The sequence below is a fragment of the Choloepus didactylus genome, chromosome 20, assembly GCF_015220235.1.
Source record: "Choloepus didactylus isolate mChoDid1 chromosome 20, mChoDid1.pri, whole genome shotgun sequence".
In the NCBI taxonomy this organism is placed as follows: Eukaryota; Metazoa; Chordata; class Mammalia; order Pilosa; family Megalonychidae; genus Choloepus; species Choloepus didactylus.
This window is the reverse complement of record NC_051326.1, coordinates 19,239,045-19,264,754: the sequence shown is the minus strand read 5'-3', so window position 1 is coordinate 19,264,754 and position 25,710 is coordinate 19,239,045. Positions and strand designations below refer to the sequence as shown.

Sequence of the window (25,710 nt, the reverse complement as noted above, 5' to 3'; positions counted from 1 at the left end):
TCCTCAGAAAACTAGATATCGAGTTACCCTATGATCCAGCAATTTCAGTTCTTGGTACATACCCAGAAGATCTGAAAGCAGTGACACAATAATATCTGCACAGTGATGTTCATAGCAGCATTGCTCACAATTGCCAAGAAATGGAAACAATCCAAGTATACTTCAACAAATGAGTGGATAAACAAAATGTGACAAATACATACAAAGGAATACTACATAGCAGTAAGAAGTAATGAGGTCATGAAACACATGACAACATGGATGAACCCTGAAAACATAATGCTGAGTGAAATAAGCCAGACACAAAAGGAGAGATAACTGTATGTTACCTCTATCGTGAACTCTGTGAAAAATGTAAAATGTATCTTATAATGTAGAATATAAGGAATCTAGAGATAGCAGAAGTTAGTGAAGGGGGAATGATAGTCTAATATGTACAGATATGATAATGAGGATGAACTTAATAGTATGGGAATGGTCAGGTGTGACTATGGTTCGTTAATGGGATTATAAGTATCAGCGATGCACTGAAGGTGAACATGTTCGTAAATGGTTGTTTAAATGCATGTAACCCACAGAGTAGCACCACCAACCTAAGTAAGTGTTAGCATGATATAATTACAAGGTATGACACTGGTACAGAGGGTTAACAGCACAGTGGTATATGGAAAAACTACCCATTACATACTAAAGACCACATTTAATAGGACTATCTTACCAACACTACACTACTACTAGGGTTGAATAATTAGCAGCTGATAAGAGCTCTGGGATGTATTATGTCACGATAATTGTTTAAGTTGAAAGTGATGATGACTGTACAACTCAGTGAAGATAATGTAAGAAACTGACCATTTAACTTGGAATAGACTATATATTAGACTATATATTAAGTGAAATTAGGAACCCACTACTTAATAAATCAAGCCCTTGACTTGAGGCTTGCTCTTGTGAAACTTAGGGTTGTAAATGGGAGGCTAAGCCCTCCTATAATTATGTCTAAGAGGCACCTCTAGGGAACCTCTTTTGTTGCTTAGATGAGGCGTTTCTCTCTCTAAGCCCAACTCGGCAAATAAATTCATTAACCTCCCCTCAACAAGGAACATGACTCCCAGGGGAATTAATCTCCCTGGCGACTTGAGATATGACTCCCAGGAAAGAGCCTTGCCCTGGCAGCAAGGGATGGAAAATGCCTACTTGACCAAAAGTGGGAAAAAAGAAAGGTAACAAGCCAAGGTCAAAGCAGCTGAGAGATCCCAAATAGAGGTGAGAGGCTATCCTGAAGGTTTCTCTTATGCAAGCTCCAACTAGACATCCCAAATGGCAACAGTACTCCATGCCATTACCAAAAGTAGTCCCCAAATACCTACATCCTTACCTGAGATTCCATAGAAGATTCACTCACTAAGTTTTCTCTCTTAGAAACTTAAATCCACTGGAGTGTTCCTAAGTCAGACAAGTCCTAAAACCCAGAGGCAACAGCCTCTTTTAAGAACAACAATCAGATGCAGCCTCCTTTCCCATACTGTCGCACCCCCTTTCAATATGAACAAGTTAGGGTGCTCACTGCCTAGACATCCCTGAAGATAGAGAAAGAGATTAAGTGAGAGGAAGGGAGTAGTAACAAATAAGATAATATTTAACAAAGGTCTATGAATACTGAAAATTTATAAAAACATATATTTTTTTTGGGGTGCTGGGGTGTTGGAATGGCTGGAAGAAGGAGGTGACATGGTAGAACTGTGCCCTATAGCATCCTTTGAAATTTGCTCTACAGCTGCTCGTTGAATTAGGTTTTGAAAATCTTCACCTTTCTATATATACTCTATATTGCATAACAAGGGGAGTGCTGAAACTGTGGAACTGTAGCCCATAGCAATTTTTGAGATTACCTATATAACTGCTTGCTGAACTGTACATCGAAAGTTCACTCCTTTCCATATGTATGTTATGTTTTACAATAATGGAAATGGCTGAAGTTGTGGAACTGTGACCCATGACATTCTTTGATATTTGTTCTCTAGCTACTTGTTGGATCATGCTTTAACGGTTATCACTGTTAGGTGTGTATATTAAAGTTCACAATAAAAAATTCATTAAAAAACATAAATATAAAATTACAAGTACTATATTAATAATTATTTGTTTATATACAATTTGCTTCCTTGCTCTGAAGATGATCTCCTTCAGAAAGAAACATGTCTAGACAATGAGGAAAGTGGGGAGACAGAAAAGAAGAGGAAACGTTCAGAGGATAATATCATTGAATATTTTCCACAGGGGAACCCTTCTCCATGTCCACATGCAAAATAAACATAACAAATTCAATGTGATCAAATATCATAACTACGATATTCTGTAATAAATGATAGAAAATAAGTAACCTCAGTCCAGAGCATGTGCTGAGGGTGACAACAGAATTTGGATATCCTTCAACATATCCTTGGTAATAGCAATGAGACTAGGAAAGAAAAAATAAAGCAGTTAATGAGAAATTGACAAAACTTTCTATGATTTCCTACTTCTACAGTAGATAGAAACTTCTGAATATTTTTCATAAACAGTTTATGTCAGTATATGTAAAATAACACTCAGAAAAAAAAAGTCTTCTCATAATTGCCACTTTTACTATATTAACCACATATTTTAAGTTTATTACCTGGGATTACTTATATCCTATCCTTATTCCAGAGATAAATTTATATTCTAGTGCATAAATTTAGATCCTCAGCTTACAAATTCTGGTTTGACCAAGTTTAAAGTGTAAGTTGACCTTTTCAGTTTTGATTTGGTTCCACCCCTCCATTACGTACCCACTCCATGAAATTATCAGCCTTCTGTGTTAGCTTTTCTTGAAACCAGGTCCACTTTGATGGGGATTTTGCTAATCAGAACTATTCTTTCCCAGCTGCCTGATATCCTGAGATGATTGCTTTCTATGCTGGGTTCCAAGTTCAGAAACAATCCAAACTAGATACGATGTTTTCTTGGAAAAGGGTGGGATCAGAAGATAGAGGCAGAAGTAAGAGGGTAGATCCTGGATATATATTTTAAAAGGCAGGGCCAATAAGATTTACTGATGGCTGGAATGGGGTTAAAAAAAGAAAAGTTTTTGATCTGCAATTTGGAGTCCCATAATATTTGTTTACTTTTCTTATTCTTTAATTTATTCATTTTTCCATATAATCTAACTATATTTATTTATAAATAAATAATGCCTGTGTTCTAAGCAGTGTGGAAGGTGCTGAATCAATCTATTTTGTCTTTGGTTTACCAAGACTTCAAAAAGTTTAATCATGGAGAAAATGAAGCAAAAAATTGATATATTAACTATATCCCCAGTGAATCCTGAGAGACTTCTGTTTTAAAAAAGCATTCATTTAACGTAAAAATGGTTAAAACAATCTGTAAAACATAGAACTTAAGTCTTACCTGAATATCTGAAGAATATGAATTCACAGATCCTTCATTATACAAATAAACCATAAAATTATCTGCTAAAAAAAATCTGAAAAAAAAAATGCAAAAAGTTATTCTTTTTGAAACATATAAAGCAGTAGTCAGTAAACTAATACCTGGGGGTCAAATCCAGCCTACCGTCTGTTTTTGTAAATAAAGTTTTATTGGAATCTATCCCCACTTGCATACATATTGTTTATGGCTGCTTTTATACCACAATAGCAGAGTTGAGTAGTTTTGACAGAGATGGTATGGCCCTCAAAGCCTAAAATATTTACTATCTGGCCCCCTTTACAGAAAAATGTTTGCCTACCGTTGACATTAAAGTAGTATTTTCTTTTGACATAAATGTAATTTTTATTCAAAACTTCATTTTTACTTAACTCAAAATAATTTTCCTATTGTAATAGACTCCTTTCACAAAATGAACTGAATTAGATGTAGAATTATGAGAGTTTTTTTCCTTCTTTCTAAATTTTACTACCATGCATATATATTACAGTCACAATGAAGTAAAAAAGTATTGTGTAAAAGTGATATTTTATCTTAACATATATACTGAAACTGAGAGTGCAAGTTCAAATGTCACTGGTATGCTCTGTGCGTATTATGTATTTCACTTTTGGTTCCTCACCTGATGCTCACTTCTCAAACCCATGTAGCTTACCTAGACCACTCAGACTAGCATCTGTTGGGAATCTTTCACTAAAACTGCTCTCACAAAGGTTACTGATGACCCCTCATCAAATCCAAAAGGCAATTTTATGTCAAGTAAAACTACTCTAAAACACCTGACACTGTGGATCACATTCTCCTTCTTTTAACCATCTGTTCTTCAGCTTCAAAGATACCACTTCTTTTTCGTACCCCTCATAATTTTCTATTTAAAAAAACTTACAGAAAGATCATACAGAGAGTATCGACTTCCATATACCCTACCCCTCACATGCAGTTTTCCCTACAGTTCAATATTTACATTAGGATTCACTCTTTGTGTGGCACACTTCTAAGGGGTTTTCTATATTTTGATTCTGGCAACACATATACAACATAAAACATCTCATTTTACCCACTTTCACGTTCACAATTCACTGGTAATTACATTCACAATGTTGTGCTAACATCATCATGATCCATTACCAAAATTTTTCCATCACCCCAAACAGAAACTTGGTGCCAATTAAGCATTAACTCCCCATTCTGTACCTCTATCCTGACCCCTGGTAACCTGTATTCTAATTTCTGACTCTCTTAATTTCCATATTCTAATTATTCCATAAAACTGAGATCATACAATGCTTGTTTGTTTGTATCTAGCTTATTTCATTCAACAAGATATCAAGGTTCATCCATGTTCCATGATGTATAAGAACTTCACTCTTTTTGCAGCAAAATATTCCACTGTACATATATACCACATTATCCTTTTCCATACTTCCACTGACTGTGACTGTGGTAGTTTGGAGCTGTTATGTACCCCAGAAAAGGCCATGTTCTTTTAGTCCATTCATGTGGGTGCAGATCTATTATAGGTGGGACTTTTTGATTAGGTTATTTCAATTGAGATGTGACCCACCCCATTCAAGGTGGGTCTTTATCCTTTTACTGGAATCATTTATAACAGGATAAAACACATACAGAAACAAGAGATGAAATTAAGAGAGAAGCTCACAGACAAAGCCCCAGAGAAGCTGAAAGACACAGACACACCCACAGAAGCTGAGAGAGGAAGCCACTGAAGCCAGAAGCCGGAAGCAAGAAGCCAGGAGAGAAGGACCTGCTGACCTCACCATGTGCCTTGCTATCTGACAGAGGAGCCCAAGTGTGCCAATAACCAGTCTTCAGAGAAAGAATTGCCCTGTTGATGCCTTAATTTGGACATTTTCACGGCCTTAGAACTGTAAACTTTTAAGCTAATAAATCCCCATTGTTAAAATCCAGTTCATTTCTGGTATATTGCATTTCGTCAGCTTTAGCAAACTGAAAAAAGTGACAGTTGTGTTGCTTACAACTTTTGGCAATTGTGAATAGTGACACTATGAAAACTGTTGTGCAATATTTGTTTGAATCCATGCTTCCAATTCTTTGGGAAATATCTCTAGAAGTGGGATTTCCGGGTCACATGGTAATTCTATATTTAACATTATGAGGAACTACCAAACTGTTTTCCACAGTGACTGAACCAACTTATGTTCCCACCAATATTCAAAGAATGTTCCCATATTTCCACATCCTCTCTAACACTATTAATTTTCATTTTTTTAATAGTAGCCATTCCAGTGGGTGTGAAATGGCATCTCATTGTGGTTTTTATATGCATTTCCCTAATGGCTAATGATGCTGAGCATCTTTTCATATGCATATTGGCTATTTGTATATCTTCTTTAGGGAAATGTCTATTCAAGTCCTTTGCCCATTTTAAAGATTATGTTGCTGTCTTTGTGTTATGGAGCTGTAAGTGTTCTTTATATATTGAGTATATACTGAAGATATTAAATCCTTATCAGATATAGGGTTTTAAAATATTTTTTCCCTTTCTGTAGGTTGTCTATCCACTTTCTTGATAATGACCTTTTAGGCAAAAAAGTTTTAAAATTTTAATGAGGTCCCATTTATCTACTTTTTCTTTTGTTACCTGTGCTTTTGGTGTAATGTCTAAGAAACCATTGCCTAATACAAGGTCCTGAAGATGTTCCCCTGTAATCTCTTTTAGGAGTTTTATAGTTTTGGTTCTAATATTTAAGTCTTTGATCCATTTTTAATTGAACTTTCATTATGATGGGAGGTAGGGGGTCCACTTTCACTTTTTGCATATGGACATCCAGTTTTTCCTGTACCATTTGGTGAAAAGAATATTCTTTCCCCATTGAGTAGACTCGGGACAGTGATCAAAAAATCAATTGCCCATAGAAGTTTTATTTGTAACCTCTCAATCTACATGCCATTGATCTACATGCCTGTCCTGGTGTAGTACCATGCTATTTTGATTATCGTACTTTTGTAATAAGTTTTAAGGTGGGAAAATATGAGTCCTCCAACTTTGTTCTTCTTTTTCTAGGTGTTTATAACTATTCAGGGCCCCTTATCTATCTATAAGAATTTGATGACTGGCTCTCTCATTTTTGAAAGGAAAACTGTTATAACTTTGATTAGGAATTGCATTGAATCTAAAATTATTTTGGGTAGAAATGACAGCTTAACAAAATTCAGTGTTCCAGTCCCTGAACATGGAATGACTTAAATTTATTTAGATAGCATTTCTTTCAGAAAGGTTTTGGAGTTTTCTATGTACAAGTCTTTTACACCCCTTGTTAAATATATTCCTATATATTTGATTCTTTTATTTGCTATTGTAAATGGGATATTTTTCTTGATTTCATTTTCAGATTGTTAATTACTAGTGTATAGAAACATCACATATTTTTGCATTTGATATTATACATCCCACTTTCCTGAATTTGCTAGCTCCAGGAGCTTTGTAGTGGATTTTTCAGCATATTTTATATATATATATATATATATAATCATGTCATTTGCAAATAAAGTTTCATTTCTTCCTTTCATTTTGTGTGTGGGTGTGGGTGTGTGTGCGCGCACGTGCACACGCCTAACTGTTCTAGCTAGAACTTCCATTTGATGGTGAATAACTGTGGTGACAGTGGGTATACTTGTCTTGTTCCAGACATTAGGGGAAAGCTTTCAGTCCTTCACTACTGGGTATAGTGTTAGCTGTGGGCTTTTCATATATGCCCAATATCATGTTGAGAAAGTTTCCTTCTAATCATAGTATCCAGAGTGTTTTAATCAAAAAGGGGTGCTATTTTGTTTTTGTTTTCTGTTTTTATAAAATTACTTTTCTGCCTGAATTGAGGTGATCCTGTGTTTTTTCTCCTTGTTTTATTAACGTGATGTATAACATTAGTTGATTTTCTTATGTTGAACCACCCTCCTTCCACTGCTGGGATAAATCACACTTGATCATGGGATAAAATTATTTTAATATGCTATTAGATTCAGTTTGCTAGTATTCTGTTGAGGATTTTTGCAACTATATTCATAAGGATATTCGTCTGTAGTTTTTTTTCTTCTGATATCATTATTTGGCTTTGGTATGAGTATAATGTTGGCCTCATAAAATGAGTTGGGAAGTGTTCCCTCCTCTTTGAATTTTCAGAAGATTTTGAGCAATAATGGGGTGAATTCTTTGAATGTTTGATAAAATTCAACAGTGAAGCTATCTGGTCCTGAGCTTTTCTTTCTTAGGTGGCTTTTGATCAGTGATTCAATCTCTTTATTTGTTAATGATCTGTTGAGATTTACTATTTACCTTTTGATTAGATTATTTCCATGGAGATGTGACCCTGCCCACTCATGGTGGGTCTTATTTAGTTTACTGGAGTCCTTTAAGAGGGCTCAAAAAGAAACTGAGAGAAGCTGAGAGAGACATTTTGGAGAGAAGCTAAGAGTTGAAATCCAGAGTTTACCCTGGAGATGCTAAGAGACAACCCCCAGACGCTTAGAGAGAAATGCCCCAGGCAAAACAAGTAAGGATGCACAGGAACTGAAACAGAGTAGCTAAGACAGAAGCTGGAGATCTACTGGAGAAAGCCATGGAAACCAGAAGCTGAACCTGAGAGAGACCCAGCAGACTCTGGTCATGGGCCTTCCCATGTGACAGAGGAACTGCAGATGCCATCGGCCTTTCTTCAGAGAAGGTATCGCCCTGTTGATGCCTTAATTGGGACATTTTCATGGCCTTATGACTGTAAATTTGTGGATAAACCACCATTATAAAAGCCAATCCATTTCTGGTACATAGCTGGAACAATCGGCTACCAGTGATCCTTGGCTCCTCTGCCACATGGCAAGAAGGCACATGGCGGTATCTGTTGGTCTCTCCCTTCTCTTCCAGGTTTCACTGCTTTCAGCATCTTGCATCCATGGCTTTCCCTTTCTCTGTCTGCATTTCATTCTCTTATAAAGGACTCTAATAATAGAAGTGTGACTGAGGTGGGTCACAACCTAACTGAAGTAACCGCATCAAAAGTTCCTAATTACAGTGGGTTCACATCCACAGGAATGGATCACATTTAAGAACATGTTTTTCTGGGGTATATACAGCTTCAAACTACCACACTCCACCCTCTGAACTATGAAAAGATATGCTCTGTCTATGTGCAAAATACATTCATTCCGTCACAATATTCCAAAAGAAGAAAGTCCTTTCAGAAACAATGCTTAGTACAAAGCACCATCATAATCGGTTATGGGCATGGTCTGTCCTGGGGAACAATTCCCTTCTGTCTGTGGACCTGTGAATCCTAGAGAACAAGTTACTTGCTTCCAATATACAAAGGAAGGGCAGGCATTGGATACATATCTCCATTCCATAAGGGAGAAACTGGAAGGAAACCAGAGGCCACAGGTCCCAAACAATTCTAAAACCCTGCAGCACATACTCCATTAGATTTCAAGGTCCTAGAGTCATCTAAGGAATGAAGCTTTGTCCTCCAGTCCTGGTGGAGTGACAGCTCCAACCGGTCCAAGTGCTTGCACAGTAGCCATGCTCCTTCCGGTCACTGGGGTGAAGGCTTCAACCTCTCAGAACTCAGGGGTGATGGCCAGACTCTCCACAATCTCTGCGCACAGGCTCCAACCTCTCAGAACAGTGGGGTGGCAGCTAGACTCTCTGCAATCCCTGGGGGATATGCTCCACCCTCTTTGAAGAATGCAGCAGCAACACCCTTCCTGAATGATGTGGTGGAAGGATTGCCCTCTCCAAGCACTGTGCAGACTCAACCTTTCAACACACACGGGTGGGCCCGCTTTCCTGGCCACAGAAGATATCTTCGATCCAGAGACCACAGCTTCTATGGTTCTGCCCTGGAAGTGATTTTTTTTCCGTCCCATCTGTCCCTTTCAGTTCACACCTGCAGTGGTTCCATTCATAACAGACCTTGCAAAAAATAGGTCAGTTTGGCATGTAGTACACAGGGTTCCAAACCATAAGAGAGTAGTACCTTCCAAAGATCCTTCCTTGATAACTGCACCTCCAATCCTGCCTCACACTAAAATGGTTTACTGGATCCATGTTCAGTTAAACCCTCACATGGAGCATTATTCTCTGGGAACTCACTTTCCAGAAGCTCAGAATTTTCTAGCCATCAATTTCTGGTTCCTTAGTGCCCAGGATTTCAGTTCTTAGCTTATCCCTTTCCTCTCGCATTTTATAATAAGCTGCAAGGAGAAGCCAGGCTGCACTTCCCACACTTAGCTTGGGAATCTCCTCAACTATATGTTCAAGCTCATTGCTCTCAAATTCGGAATTCCATCTAACAGCAGAACTCAATTTTGCCAAGTTCTCACCTACTTTAAACAAAGATTGCCTTTCTTCCAGTTTCCAATGACACATTCTCATTTCTGTGTAAAGTCTCATTGTAAGCACCTTTAGCATCTATATTCCTACCAAGTTTCTTCAGAAAATTCTAGGCCTTTTCTATCAAGCACCTCACAATTCTTCCAGCCTCTACCCATTCCACATTTTTGGTATTTGTAATAGCACCCTACTCCCCTGGTTATAAAATCTCTTTTAGTTTCTTAGGCTGCTCTAGCAAATACCATGAAATGGGTTGGGTTTAACCAATGAGAATTTATTTGTTTACAGTTAACAGTCCAGGAAAATGTCCAAATCAAAGCATCATCAAGGTGATGTTTTCTTCCTGAAGAACAGTTACCAGGGAACCTTGGCTCCTCTGTCACATGGCAAGGCACATGGAGGCATCTGCTGGCTTTTCTTTCTTTTCCGGATTTCGTTGGTTTTCAGTTTCTTGTTTCCACAGCATTCTCTTTCTCTGTCTGCATTTCATTCTCGTATAAAGGACACCAATATTGGGAGTAAGACCCATCCTGACCAAGGTGGGTCACACCCTAACTGAAGTAATCCCATCAAAAGGCCCTTACTGGAGGCGGGGCAAGATGGCAGACTGGTGAGCTGTATGTTTTAGTTACTCCTCCAGGAAAGTAGGTAGAAAGCCAGGAACTGTGTGGACTGGACACCACAGAGCAATCTGACTTTGGGCATACTTCATACAACACTCATGAAAACGTGGAACTGCTGAGATCAGCGAAATCTGTAAGTTTTTGCGGCCAGGGGACCCGCGCCCCTCCCTGCCAGGCTCAGTCCCGGGGGAGGAGGGGCTGTCAGCTCCGGGAAGGAGAAGGGAGAACTGCAGTGGCAGCCCTTATCGGAAACTCATTCTACTGATCCAAACTCCAAACATAGATAGACTGAGACCAGACACCAGAGAATCTGAGAGCAGCCAGCCCAGAAGAGAGGAGACAGACACAGAAAAAAAACAACACGAAAAACTCCAAAATAAAAGCGGAGGATTTTTGGAGTTCTGGTGAACATAGAAAGGGGAAGGGCCCTGAGGCGCATATGCAAATCCCGAAAAAAAGCTGATCTCTCTGCCCTGTGGACCTTTCCTTAATGGCCCTGGTTGCTTTGTCTCTTACCATTTCAATAACCCATTAGATCTCTGAGGAGGGCCCGTTTTTTTTTTGTTTTTTTTTTTCTTTTTAATCCTTTTTTCTTTTTCTAAAACAATTACTCTAAGAAGCCCAATACAGAAAGCTTCAAAGACTTACTATTTGGGCAGGTCAAGTCAAGAGCAGAACTAGGAGAGCTCTGAGACAAAACGCAATAATCCAGTGGCTGAGAAAATTCACTAAACACCACAACTTCCCAAGAAAAGGGGGGTGTCCGCTCACAGCCATCATCCTGGTAGACAGGAAACACTCCTGCCCATCGCCAGCCCCATAGCCCAGAACTGCCCCAGACAATCCAGTGTGACGGAAGTGCTTCAAATAACAGGCACACACCACAAAACTGGGCGTGGACATTAGCCTTTCCTGCAACCTCAGCTGATTGTCCCAGAGTTGGGAAGGTAGAGCAGTGTGAACTAACAAAGCCCCATTCAGCCATCATTTCAGCAGACTGGGAGCCTCCCTACACAGCCCAGCAGCCCAGAACTGCCTGGGGGGACGGCACTCACCTGCGACATAGCACAGTCATCCCTCAACAGAGGACCCGGGGTGCACGGCCTGGAAGAGGGGCCCACTTGCAAGTCTCAGGAGCCATACGCCAATACCAAGGACTTGTGGGTCAGCGGCAGAGACAAACTGTGGCAGGACTGAACTGAAGGATTAGACTATTGCAGCAGCCTTAAAACTCTAGGATCACCAGGGAGATTTGATTGTTAGAGCCACCCCCCCCTCTCTGACTGCCCAGAAACACGCCCCATATACAGGGCAGGCAACACCAACTACACACGCAAGCTTGGTACACCAATTGGACCCCACAAGACTCACTCCCCCACTCACCAAAAAGGCTAAGCAGGGGAGAACTGGCTTGTGGAGAACAGGTGGCTCGTGGACGCCACCTGCTGGTTAGTTAGAGAAAGTGTACTCCACGAAGCTGTAGATCTGATAAATTAGAGATAAGGACTTCAATTGGTCTACAAATCCTAAAAGAACCCTATCAAGTTCAGCAAATGCCACGAGGTCAAAAACAACAGAAAATTATAAAGCATGTGAAAAAACCAGACGATATGGATAACCCAAGCCCAAGCACCCAAATCAAAAGACCAGAAGAGACACAGCACCTAGAGCAGCTACTCAAAGAACTAAAGATGAACAATGAGACCATAGTATGGGAGATAAAGGAAATCAAGAAGACCCTAGAAGAGCATAAAGAAGACATTGCAAGACTAAATAAAAAAATGGATGACCTTATGGAAATTAAAGAAACTGTTGACCAAATTAGAAAGATTCTGGACACTCATAGCACAAGACTAGAGGAAGTTGAACAACGAATCAGTGACCTGGAAGATGACAGAATGGAAAATGAAAGCATAAAATAAAGAATGGGGAAAAAAATTGAAAAAATCGAAATGGACCTCAGGGATATGATAGATAATAAGAAACGTCCAAATATAAGACTCATTGGTGTACCAGAAGGGGAAGAAAAGGGTAAAGGTCTAGGAAGAGTATTCAAAGAAATTGTTGGGGAAAACTTCCCAAATCTTCTAAACAACATAAATACACAAATCATAAATGCTCAGCGAACTCGAAATAGAATAAATTCAAATAAACCCACTCCGAGACATATACTGATCACACTATCAAACACAGAAGAGAAGGAGCAAGTTCTGAAAGCAGCAAGAGAAAAGCAAGTCACCACATACAAAGGAAACAGCATAAGACTAAGTAGTGACTACTCAGCAGCCACCATGGAGGTGAGAAGGCAGTGGCACGATATATTGAAAATTCTGAGTGAGAAAAATTTCCAGCCGAGAATACTTTATCCAGCAAAGCTCTCCTTCAAATTTGAGGGAGAGCTTAAATTTTTCACAGACAAACAAATGCTGAGAGAATTTGCTAACAAGAGACCTGCCCTACTGGAGATACTAAAGGGAGCCCTACAGACAGAGAAACAAAGAAAGGTCAGAGAGACTTGGAGAAAGGTTCAGTACTAAAGAGATTCGGTATGGGTACAATAAAGGATATTAATAGACAGAGGGGAAAAATATGACAAACATAAACCAAAGGATAAGATGGCTGATTCAAGAAATGCCTTCACGGTTATAACATTGAATGTAAATGGATTAAACTCCCCAATTAAAAGATATAGATTCGCAGAATGGATCAAAAAAAATGAACCATCAATATGTTGCATACAAGAGACTCATCTTAGACACAGGGACACAAAGAAACTGAAAGTGAAAGGATGGAAAAAAATATTTCATGCAAGCTACAGCCAAAAGAAAGCAGGTGTAGCAATATTAATCTCAGATAAAATAGACTTCAAATGCAGGGATGTTTTGAGAGACAAAGAAGGCCACTACATACTAATAAAAGGGGCAATTCAGCAAGAAGAAATAACAATCGTAAATGTCTATGCACCCAACCAAGGTGCCACAAAATACATGAGAGAAACACTGGCAAAACTAAAGGAAGCAACTGATGTTTCCACAATAATTGTGGGAGACTTCAACACATCACTCTCTCCTATAGAGAGATCAACCAGACAGAAGACCAATAAGGAAATTGAAAACCTAAACAATCTGATAAATGAATTAGATTTAACAGACAAATACAGGACATTACATCCCAAATCACCAGGATACACATACTTTTCTACTGCTCATGGAACTTTCTCCAGAATAGATCATATGCTGGGACATAAAACAAGGCTCAATAAATTTAAAAAGATTGAAATTATTCAAAGCACATTCTCTGACTACAATGGAATACAATTAGAAGTCAATAACCATCAGAGACTTAGAAAATTCACAAATACCTGGAGGTTAAACAACACACTCCTAAACAATCAGTGGGTTAAAGAAGAAATAGGAAGAAAAATTGCTAAATATATAGAGACGAATGAAAATGAGAACACAACATACCAAAACCTATGGGATGCAGCAAAAGCAGTGCTAAGGGGAAATTTATAGCACTAAACGCATATATTAAAAAGGAAGAAAGAGCCAAAATCAAAGAACTAATGGATCAACTGAAGAAGCTAGAAAATGAACAGCAAACCAATCCTAAACCAAATACAAGAAAAGAAATAACAAGGATTAAAGCAGAAATAAATGACATAGAGAACAAAAAAACAATAGAGAGGATAAATATCACCAAAAGTTGGTTCTTTGAGAAGATCAACAAGATTGACAAGCCCCTAGCTAGACTGCCAAAATCAAAAAGAGAGAAGACCCATATAAACAAAATAATGAATGAAAAAGGTGACATAACTGCAGATCCTGAAGAAATTAAAAAAATTATAAGAGGATACTATGAACAAGTGTATGGCAACAAACTGGATAATGTAGAGGAAATGGACAATTTCCTGGAAACATATGAACAACCTAGACTGAAGAGAGAAGAAATAGAAGACCTCAACCAACCCATCACAAGCAAAGAGATCCAATCAGTCATCAAAAATCTTCCCACAAATAAATGCCCAGGACCAGATGGCTTCACAGGGGAATTCTACCAAACTTTCCAGAAAGAACTGACACCAATCTTACTCAAACTCTTTCAAAACATTGAAGAAAATGGAACACTACCTAACTCATTTTATGAAGCTAACATCAATCTAATACCAAAACCAGGCAAGATGCTACAAAAAAGGAAAACTACTGGCCAATCTCCCTAATGAATATAGATGCAAAAATCCTCAACAAAATACTTGCAAATCGAATCCAAAGACACATTAAAAAAATCATACACCATGACCAACTGGGGTTTATTCCAGGCATGCAAGGATGGTTCAACATAAGAAAATCAATCAATGAATTACAACACATTGACAAGTCAAAAGGGAAAAATCAATTGATCATCTCAATAGACGCTGAAAAAGCATTTGACAAAATCCAACATCCCTTTTTGATAAAAACACTTCAAAAGGTAGGAATTGAAGGAAACTTCCTCAACATGATAAAGAGCATATATGAAAAACCCACAGCCAGCATAGTACTCAATGGTGAGAGACCGAAAGCCTTCCCTCTAAGATCAGGAACAAGACAAGGATGCCTGCTATCACCACTGTTATTCAACATTGTGCTGGCAGTGCTAGCCAGGGCAATCCGGCAAGACAAAGAAATAAAAGGCATCCAAATTGGAAAAGAAGAAGTAAAACTGTCATTGTTTGCAGATGATATGATCTTATATCTAGAAAACCCTGAGAAATAGACGATACAGCTACTAGAGCTAATAAACAAATTTAGCAAAGTAGCGGGACACAAGGTTAATGCACATAAGTCAGTAATGTTTCTATATGCTAGAAATGAACAAACTGAAGAGACACTCAAGAAAAAGATACCATTTTCAATAGCAACTAAAAAAATCAAGTACCTAGGAATAAACTTAACCAAAGATGTAAAAGACCTATACAAAGAAAACTACATAACTCTACTAAAAGAAATAGAAGGGGACCTTAAAAGATGGAAAAATATTCCATGTTCATGGATAGGAAGACTAAATGTCATTAAGATGTCAATTCTACCCAAACTCATCTACAGATTCAATGCAATCCCAATCAAAATTCCAACAACCTACTTTGCAGACTTGGAAAAGCTAGTTATCAAATTTATTTGGAAAGGGAAGATGCCTCAAATTGCTAAAGACACTCTAAAAAAGAAAAACAAAGTGGGAGGACTTACACTCCCTGACTTTGAAGCTTATTATAAAGCCACAGTTGCCAAAACAGCATGGTACTGGCACAAAGATAGACATATAGATCAATGGAATCGAATTGAGAATTCGGAGATAGACCCTCAGATCTATGGCCGACTGATCTTTGATAAGGCCCCCAAAGTCACCGAACTGAGTCATAATGGTCTATTCAACAAATGGGGCTGGGAGAGTTGGATATCCATATCCAAAAGAATGAAAGAGGACCCCTACCTCACCCCCTACACAAAAATTAACTCAAAATGGACCAAAGATCTCAATATAAAAGAAAGTACCATAAAACTCCTAGAAGATAATGTAGGAAAACATCTTCAAGACCTTGTATTAGGCGGCCACTTCCTAGACTTTACACCCAAAGCACAAGCAACAAAAGAGAAAATAGATAAATGGGAACTCCTCAAGCTTAGAAGTTTCTGCACTTCAAAGGAATTTCTCAAAAAGGTAAAGAGGCAGCCAACTCAATGGGAAAAAATTTTTGGAAACCATGTATCTGACAAAAGACTGATATCTTGCATATATAAAGAAATCCTACAACTCAATGACAATAGTACAGTCGGCCCAATTATAAAATGGGCAAAAGATATGAAAAGACAGTTCTCTGAAGAGGAAATACAAATGGCCAAGAAACACATGAAAAAATGTTCAGCTTCACTAGCTATTAGAGAGATGCAAATTAAGACCATAATGAGATACCATCTAACACCGGTTAGAATGGCTGCCATTAAACAAACAGGAAACTACAAATGCTGGAGGGGATGTGGAGAAATTGGAACTCTTATTCACTGTTGGTGGGACTGTATAATGGTTCAGCCACTCTGGAAGTCAGTCTGGCAGTTCCTTAGAAAACTAGATATAGAGTTACCATTCGATCCAGCGATTGCACTTCTCGGTATATACCCGGAAGGTCGGAAAGCAGTGACACGAACAGATATCTGCACGCCAATGTTCATAGCAGCATTATTCACAATTGCCAAGAGATGGAAACAACCCAAATGTCCTTCAACAGATGAGTGGATAAATAAAATGTGGTATATACACACGATGGAATACTACGCGGCAGTAAGAAGGAACGATCTCGTGAAACATATGACAACATGGATGAACCTTGAAGACATAATGCTGAGCGAAATAAGCCAGGCACAAAAAGAGAAATATTATATGCTACCACTAATGTGAACTTTGAAAAATGTAAAACAAATGGTTTATAATGTAGAATGTAGGGGAACTAGCAATAGAGAGCAATTAAGGAAGGGAGAACAATAATCCAAGAAGAACAGATAAGCTATTTAACGTTTTGGGGATGCCCAGGAATGACTAGGGTCTGTTAATTTCTGATGGATATAGTAGGAGCAAGTTCACAGAAATGTTGCTATATTAGGTAACTTTCTTGGGGTAAAGTAGGAACATGTTGGAAGTTAAGCAGTTATCTTAGGTTAGTTGTCTTTTTCTTACTCCCTTGTTATGGTCTCTTTGAAATGTTCTTTTATTGTATGTTTGTTTTCTTTTTAACTTTTTTTTTTCATACAGTTGATTTAAAAAAGAAGGGAAAGTTAAAAAAAAAAAAGAAAAAAAAAGAAAAACAAGGAAAAAAAAAAGATGTAGTGCTCCCTTGAGGAGCCTGTGGAGAATGCAGGGGTATTCGCCTACCCCACCTCCATGGTTGCTAACATGACCACAGACATAGGGGACTGGTGGTTTGATGGGTTGAGCCCTCTACCACAGGTTTTACCCTTGGGAAGACGGTTGCTGCAAAGGAGAGGCTAGGCCTCCCTATGGTTGTGCCTAAGAGCCTCCTCCCGAATGCCTCTTTGTTGCTCAGATGTGGCCCTGTCTCTCTAGCTAAGCCAACTTGAAAGGTGAAATCACTGCCCTCCCCCCTACATGGGATCAGACACCCAGGGGAGTGAATCTCCCTGGCAATGTGGAATATGACTCCCGGGGAGGAATGTAGACCTGGCATCGTGGGACGGAGAACATCTTCTTGACCAAAAGGGGGATGTGAAAGGAAATGAAATATGCTTCAGTGGCAGAGAGAATCCAAAAGGAGCCGAGAGGTCACTTTGGTGGGCACTCTTACGCATACTTTAGACAACCCTTTTTAGGTTCTAAAGAATTGGGGTAGCTGGTGGTGGATACCTGAAACTATCAAACTACAACCCAGAACCCATGAATCTCGAAGACAGTTGTATAAAAATGTAGCCTATGAGGGGTGACAAGGGGATTGGGAAAGCCATAAGGACCACACTCCACTTTGTCTAGTTTATGGATGGATGAGTAGAAAAATAGGGGAAGGAAACAAACAGACAAAGGTACCCAGTGTTCTTTTTTACTTCAATTGCTCTTTTTCACTCTAATTATTATTCTTGTTATTCTTGTGTGTGTGCTAATGAAGGTGTCAGGGATTGATTTGGGTAATGAATGTACAACTATGTAATGGTACTGTGAACAATCGAAAGAACGATTTGTTTTGTATGACTGCATGGTATATGAATATATCTCAATAAAATGAAGATTAAAAAAAAAAAAAAAAAGACATTAATAATGCTGAGCAAAATAAGCCAGGCACAAAACGAGAGATATTGTATGTTACCATATCTCTCATTATATGTCACATATAATGTGAATTCTGTGAAAAATGTACAGTGTTTTATACTGTAGAATGCAGGGGACCTAGAGATACCAATTAGTGGAGGGGGAATGATAATCTAATAAGAACAGATAAACTATGGAGGGTAATCTCAATGTTATGGGAATGCTCAGGAATGATTATGGTTTGTAAACTTTCTTGGATATAGTAAGATCATGTTGGAAGCAATAGAGTTAATAGAGTTATTTTAGGTTTTTTTTTTCTCTTATTCCTTTGTTTTCTTAGGGGTTGTTAATTTTCTTGGGGTATGGTAGGAACATGTTGGAAGCAATGTAGTTATTTTAGATTATTTGTTTTTCTTACTCCTCTGTTTGGACATGGTTTATTAATTTTCTTGGGGTATGGTAGGAACATATTGGAAGCAAAGTAGTTATTTTAGGTTATTTGTTTTCCTTAATCCATTGCTTTGTTTGAAATGTTGTGGGGTTTTATTGGTTGTTGTTTGCCTGTTTGTTTTTAATTTTTTGATAAACAAAGTTAAAAAATTGAAAAAAAATCAGTAGAAAAATGGGAGTAAAAACTAAATGACAAATAGGGTGGGATGGGGGGATGGTTTGGGTATTCTCTTTTCACTTTTATTTTTTATTCTGATTCTGATTCTTTCTGATGTAAGGAAAATGTTCAGAAATAGATGGTGGTGATGAACGCATAACTATATGATCATACTGTGAACAGTTGATTGTATACCATGGATGACTGTATGGTTTGTGAATATATTTCAATAAAACTGAATTTAAAAAAAAAAAAAAAAAAAAAAAAGGCCCTTACTTATACTGGGTTCACATCCACAGGAATAGATTAGATGTAAGAACATGTTTTTCGGGGGGTACATACAGCTTCAAACTACCACATACCCCTCAAAAGTTCTTTGGATTGTCATCTACCACATTCTTCTTTCCTTTTGTCTAAGAGAGTAAGTTAACCATTCTTTTAGTTAATGCCTTTCTTCAGCTCCTTACATAGTAAATCACTTGTTTACACCTTTCATCTCTTTTTCTCTAAGAAACCTCCACTCAGACAAAAAACTTTGTTTCACCTTTCTTTCAAAATGATCACCTAAGCCCACTCTTTCTTCTTTTTCTGCCAAGTGTTTTTTGAAAAAGTTATTCACACTTGCTACCTCCAGCTTCTTACAACCTACCTCTCCTTAATACCAAGTAGTACAAAATCAACTAAAACTGTTTCTTGAAAGTTACTGAATACCAATCCCTCCTTTCTCAGTTGGAGTTCCATCACAGAGTGAAATCCTACCAAATATTATTTCAATTATTTTCTCAATTCTCTGAAGGATGGTACATAGCTAGTACTTTTCTAGATGTACAGAAGATAAGTTAATTCATTTTACGTCATGGATGCCTTAGGGCTTTAGGGTGCAACAGCCTTCCTAGACTATTCACCAGTTCACATAACAATGCAGGCCTAATTTCTATATTAAATTCCTTATTCCACATCCCTCATGGTGGTCCTCCCTTTCTGACCAAACCACAACTGATACTATCAAGTAGACGTACTTCCTATTGCAGAATCCTTTCCCAATTACATGGGTCCTGCCAGTCCTGTCAACTTAAGCTTCTATGGGTTAGTCTCCAGGGGGTGAGTCCCTACTTTTTTCTGTTTCTAATCCCCTGTTCATAAAAGACTACTTGAGGTATTAGAACAAAAATTTAATTTAATTCTTAAGAAAGTGTATGTTCATAATAGTAATAATAACTATACTTATTATTTTTCACATTCCATTTTATAGAGGTTTAAAAATTCCTAGAAATAAAACAGAATCCATAACTAAAGAATAAATAAAATTACCTCTGCTTAAGATGCACAGTATAAGGTTTCTCATCTATCGGAATAATATAGGATATCTGTTCCTAGAGAATCCAGAACAACTGAGAGTGAAGACAGATTTAATATAAGAAGCAATATAACAATTTTACATCAATTAGTCCCATCCTTCCAAACAATGCTTAAAATGTCTTTATTAGTTATCTTGATTAAAATGCCTCAGACTATATGTAATTTAATATCTATAGCAAAATATCTAGAGAAATATAATATTTGTTCTTTACATAATCCACTGTTACTATTTCTCCCCAAAATAAGCCCAATTTGAGGATTTATAATAGGAAGTGTAAACACCTTACGAAAGAAGAGATTATGTACTATGCATAATGCCTATTTATGTGGCATCACGGAGATAATATGGTATTCTACATCAGGGACACTCCAATGGGCACAAAAACATATTGATTTTAACCATTTTCTAAAAAATCCTAAAATGTATTTTCTGTTTTCTATATTTTTAAACAGAAGATTCCTGAAAAAAATTTAATATTATTTTTTTATTCTATTGCTACTATTTTCTTTTCAAGTCAGAACACAGATCGGACTAGGCTGGGATACTGATAGTTCACTGTACTTGAGTGATGAGATTTTATCCAGAAAAATATAACATGTGAAAATCAGAATTTGAGATCAAAAAGAAAAATTAGTTAAAGTATACAAAACAAAAAAGACACAGTACCAAAACACAGATAAAAACAAACATTACAGCATCTGTGAAAAAAAATAAAAAATAAAAAATAAAAAAAACATAAAACTAGGAGACTATACATAGCAAAGAAGAATAAGGCAGGTTGTTAGAAACTCTAGCAAATGGGCAAAAATGAAAGCAGAAGGTTAACATCACTGGTGGTAAGTCAAGTTGATACCACGCACTCCCTGACAGGATGTGATAAAGGCACTTCACCTCTATGATAATCTTCCCCCAAATACATAATCGTGAGAAAACATGAGGCAAACTCAAACTGAGGGATGCTGTACAAAATACCTGACCAATACTTCTCAAAACTGTAAAGATCATTAAAAACAAGGAGAGAGTGAGAAATTATCTCAGCAGAGGAGACTGGAGAGACATGACAGCTAAACACAGCATGGTTTCCTAGACTGGATCTCAGAACAGAAAATGCACATTGGTGAAAATCTGGTGGAATCTGAATAAAGCCTGCAGTTTAGTTAATAGTAATATGTCAACGCTTATTTTTTTCAGTATTGACAAAACTTTATATAAGATGATAACATTAGGGGAAACTTGGTGAACAGTATATGGGAAATCTCTGTAATATCTTTGCAATTTTCTGTGAATCTGAAATTATTCCAAAATTTAAAAATTGTACTTTTAAAAAGGCAAAACCAGAAATAAATTGAGGAAGAAAGAAACAGGTGGATGGCAGATATAAGACAGAAGGTAAGATCCTGATAGTGAAACAGCAGGGTATACTAGCTTTAAATTTTTCACTGGTGAGGAAATAGTCCCTTAGTGAACTTGATATGAATGTGATAACCAAACATACATGCTGGAGTATCTTTACCTCTCTTTAAGGTGGACCTGATAGGCAAGTTTCCCTAAGGAGTTCCTCGATTAATATTTTCTCAAAATGAAAACTAAATAATTATTAAGATGTTAGTGTACCAGATATACTTTTTTAACTGTACTCTCACTATGGGAATTACTATGAAATGCATTCTATTTGTATACTATACATTGAAAATTTACTAGATCATTAGAGTATAAAGGGGTTGATTAACGGAAGCCATAAGGGAATTTACTGAACAATAACTATAAATCTGTGTCTTAATTTTTAATAGTAGACAGATAATATGCTTTTGCTGATTAAAAAATTCCATACCTCCTGGGACTTTCCCATCTAACCTGTCAAATAAGTCTGCCAGTATGTTATTTGCAAAATGTCATAATACTTATCTTCAATGGATTTAGAAAACTGATTTTTAATGGTCATCTATTAATTTATTCCCTAAATCACCCACTTTCTCAAAATATATTTTAGTAAATGTCTGGAACCTCTGTATACCTTTTAGTACAATTAAGACCCACCACCTTGAATGGGTGGGGCAACATCTCCATATAAACAATCTAATCAAAAGGTCCCACCTATCATAGGTCTCCTCCCACAAAATTGGATTAAGGAACGTTTTTTATGCGGTATACATAACACAACAGCATAACCACCTTCCTTGAAAAACCAAATTGACACATTTTAGTGAAAATGCAAAAGACAAAGTTAAAAAGCTTTTAAAAGCAGTCAGAGAATAAAAAAGAAAAATAGAAATAGGTTAGCATGAAGCTCCAATACATCCCAGTGTAATCTGGGTAGAGAATAAAAAATATTTGCAAAGCCCCCTTGCAGGACTAGGGAAAAATTTGGAAATATTAAACTTCCTTACCTGGGGAGTTCCTGATATTCTCACAAGCACTGGAGACTATTACAAATTTAGTAGGCTTCGCCCTCAATCTTAGGGCTTGCCCTTATGAAGACTGTCACTACGAAGGAGATGCTAAGCCTACATAAATTATGCCTAAGATGGTTTGATGTGCTGAGCCCTCGATCATGGGACTTGCCCTTATGAAGCTCGTTACCACAAAGGAGAGTCTAAACTTGCATGTAATTGTGCCTAAGAGTCTCCCCCTGAGTACCTCTTTGTTGCTCAGATGTGGCCCTCTCTCTCTCTAACTGAGCCATCTTGACAGGTGAACTCACTGCCCTCGCCTCTGCGTGGGACCCGACTCCCAGGGTTGTAAATCTCCCTGGCAATGCAGAATATGACTCCCGGGGATGAATGTGGACCCGGCATCGTGGGACTGAGAGTATCTTCTTGACCAAAAGGGGGATGCAAAATGAGACGAAATAGTTTCAGTGGCTGAGAGATTTCAAATGGAGTCGAGAGGTCACTCTGGTGGACATTCTTATGCACTATATAGATAACACCTCTTAGGTTTTAATGTATTGGAATAGCTAGAAGTAAATACCTGAAACTACCAAACTCCAACCCAGCAGTCTGGACCCCTGAAGACAATTCTATAAGAATGTAGATTACAAGGGGTGACAGTGTGATTGTGAAGACCTTGTGGATCACACCCCCTTTATCTAGTGTATGGATGAGTAGAAAAATGGGGATAAAAACTAAAGGACAAATGGGGTCGGATGGGGGGATGATTTGGGTGCTCTTTTTTCACTTTTATTTTTTATTCTTGTTCTGGTTCTTTCTGATGTAAGAAAAATGTTCAGAGATAGATTGTGGTGATGAACGCTCAACTATGTTATCATACTGTGGACAGTGATTCTATACCATGGATGATTATATGGTGTGTGAATGTATTTCAATAAAACTGAATTTAATAAAAAAAATAAAAAATAAAAAATAAACTCTGGAATATTAAGTTTTGAGATTTTTTTAAGGCATAGTACTGCTGATTTAATACAGCTTTTTTTGACATTCAAAAAAAAAAAAAAAAAGAGGCAAGATGGCGGCATAGAGAGGAGTGGAAGCTAAGTAGTCCCCCTGGAACAACTACAAAAAAACAGAAACAACTAGTAAATAATCCAGAATAACTGCGGGGGGACAAACGAGACCATCCACTCATCATACACCAACCTGAATTGGGAGTAATGCCCGAGAACACAGCATAAAATCTGTAAGTAAAACCTGCGGATCCAAGTCGTGAGACACCCTCCCCATAGCCCAAGCTGCAAAGCCTCATGGTGCCAGAGAGAGACGCTCTCTCACAGCAAGCGAATATAGCTCAGCTGAGCTCCAACTGGGGTTTTAAGTAGCGAGTATGAACTGCTCACTACAGGTACGCATCCCCAAAAAACAGACAGAGGCTATGGGTGATGACTGACCTGGGAGAGCCGGAGGGTCGCCTTGGACTGGGTCTGAAGGGGACTATCTGTTTCTTTTTTGGCTCAGTGGAGAAAGCCCCAGTCATTTTCAGTTTCCAGGGCTGTGAAGCAGAGAAGGGTGGAGACAGCACAAGCAGGGAACAAGAACACTGAAATGCTAATGACCTCCACCTGGGGCTCTGTCTTCTCTAGGAGGAAAGGGGTGGGACCCTTTCCATTCAGAACCAGACCCCAGAGCATGGGGGAACACGGCCATACCTCCTCACACCAGTCAAGAATTATAGGCTAACAGGCGTCACCTGCTGGGCAGAAAAGCACAGTGACCTGAGGCATCAAAGGGTGGAGCAATTTTCTAAGACACACCCTCAGGGAAACCAGATACTGAATATTTCTTCCCTCTGGGACCTGAGCCTGTTCTGGTCTGGGAAAACCTGATTTGGATAACCAAGGAAACCATGCCTAGACAACAGGAAATTACAACCTACACTAAGAGAAACAAAGTTATGGCCCAGTCAAAGGAACAAACGTACACTTCAACTGAGATACAGGAATTTAAACAACTAATGCTAAATCGATTCAAAAAGTTTAGAGAAGATATGGCAAAAGAGATAGAGGCTGTAAAGGAAGCACTGGACATGTATATGGGAGAAATCAAAAGTTCAAAAAAACAACTAGTAGAATCTATGGACATGAAAGGCACAACACAAGACATGAAAGACACAATGGAAACATACAACAGCAGATCTCAAGAGGCAGAAGAAAACACTCAGGAACTGGAGAACAAAACACCTGAAAGCCTACACGCAAAGGAGCAGATGGAGAAAAGAATGAAAAAATATGAGCAACGTCTCCGGGAACTCAAGGATGAAACAAAGTACAATAATGTACGTATCATTGGTGTCCCAGAAGGAGAAGAGAAGGGAAAGGGGGCAGAAGCAATAATAGAGGAAATAATTAATGAAAATTTCCCATCTCTTATGAAAGACATAAAATTACACATCCAAGAAGCGCAGCGTACTCCAAACAGAAGAGATATGAATAGACCTACGCCAAGACACTTAATAATCAGATTATCAAATGTCAAAGACAAAGAGAGAATCCTGAAAGCAGCAAGAGAAAAGCGATCCATTACATACAAAGGAAGCTTAATAAAACTATGTGCGGATCTCTCAGCAGAAACCATGGAGACAAGAAGGAAGTGGTGTGATATATTTAAGATACTGAAAGAGAAAAACCACCAACCAAGAATCCTGTATCCAGCAAAGCTGTCCTTCAAATATGAGGGAGAGCTCAAAATATTTTCTGACAAACAGAAAATGAGAGACTTTGTGAACAAGACACCTGTCCTACAGGAAATACTAAAGGGAGCACTACATGGTGGTAGAAGACAGGAGTGTGTGGTTTGGAACACAATTTGGGGAGATGGTAGCACAACAATGTAAGTACACTGAACAAAGGTAACTATGAATACGGTTGAGAGAGGAAGGTGGGGAGCATGTGAGACACCACAAGAAAGGAGGAAAGATAAAGACTGGGACTGTGTAACTTGGTGAAATCTAGAGTATTCAACAATTGTGATAAAATGTACAAGTATGTTGTTTTACGAGGGAGAACAAGCAAATGTCAACCTTGCAAGGTGTTAAAAATGGGGAG

The 25,710-nt window shown here is 38.1% G+C and overlaps 1 protein-coding gene across 1 annotated transcript in view; it reads right to left on the bottom strand.

The window, feature by feature from the left end:
• LOC119516419 (disintegrin and metalloproteinase domain-containing protein 32-like) overlaps positions 1 to 25,710 on the bottom strand; it is a 255,054-nt gene that overhangs the window by 189,136 nt on the left and 40,208 nt on the right. Inside the window, exons 3-4 of the mRNA XM_037812770.1 lie at positions 3,433 to 3,508; positions 2,385 to 2,461 (exon numbers count right to left, since the gene is read on the bottom strand). Coding sequence (XP_037668698.1) covers positions 2,385 to 2,461; positions 3,433 to 3,508 — 153 coding nt within the window. The remainder of the gene's footprint in view (positions 1 to 2,384; positions 2,462 to 3,432; positions 3,509 to 25,710) is intronic.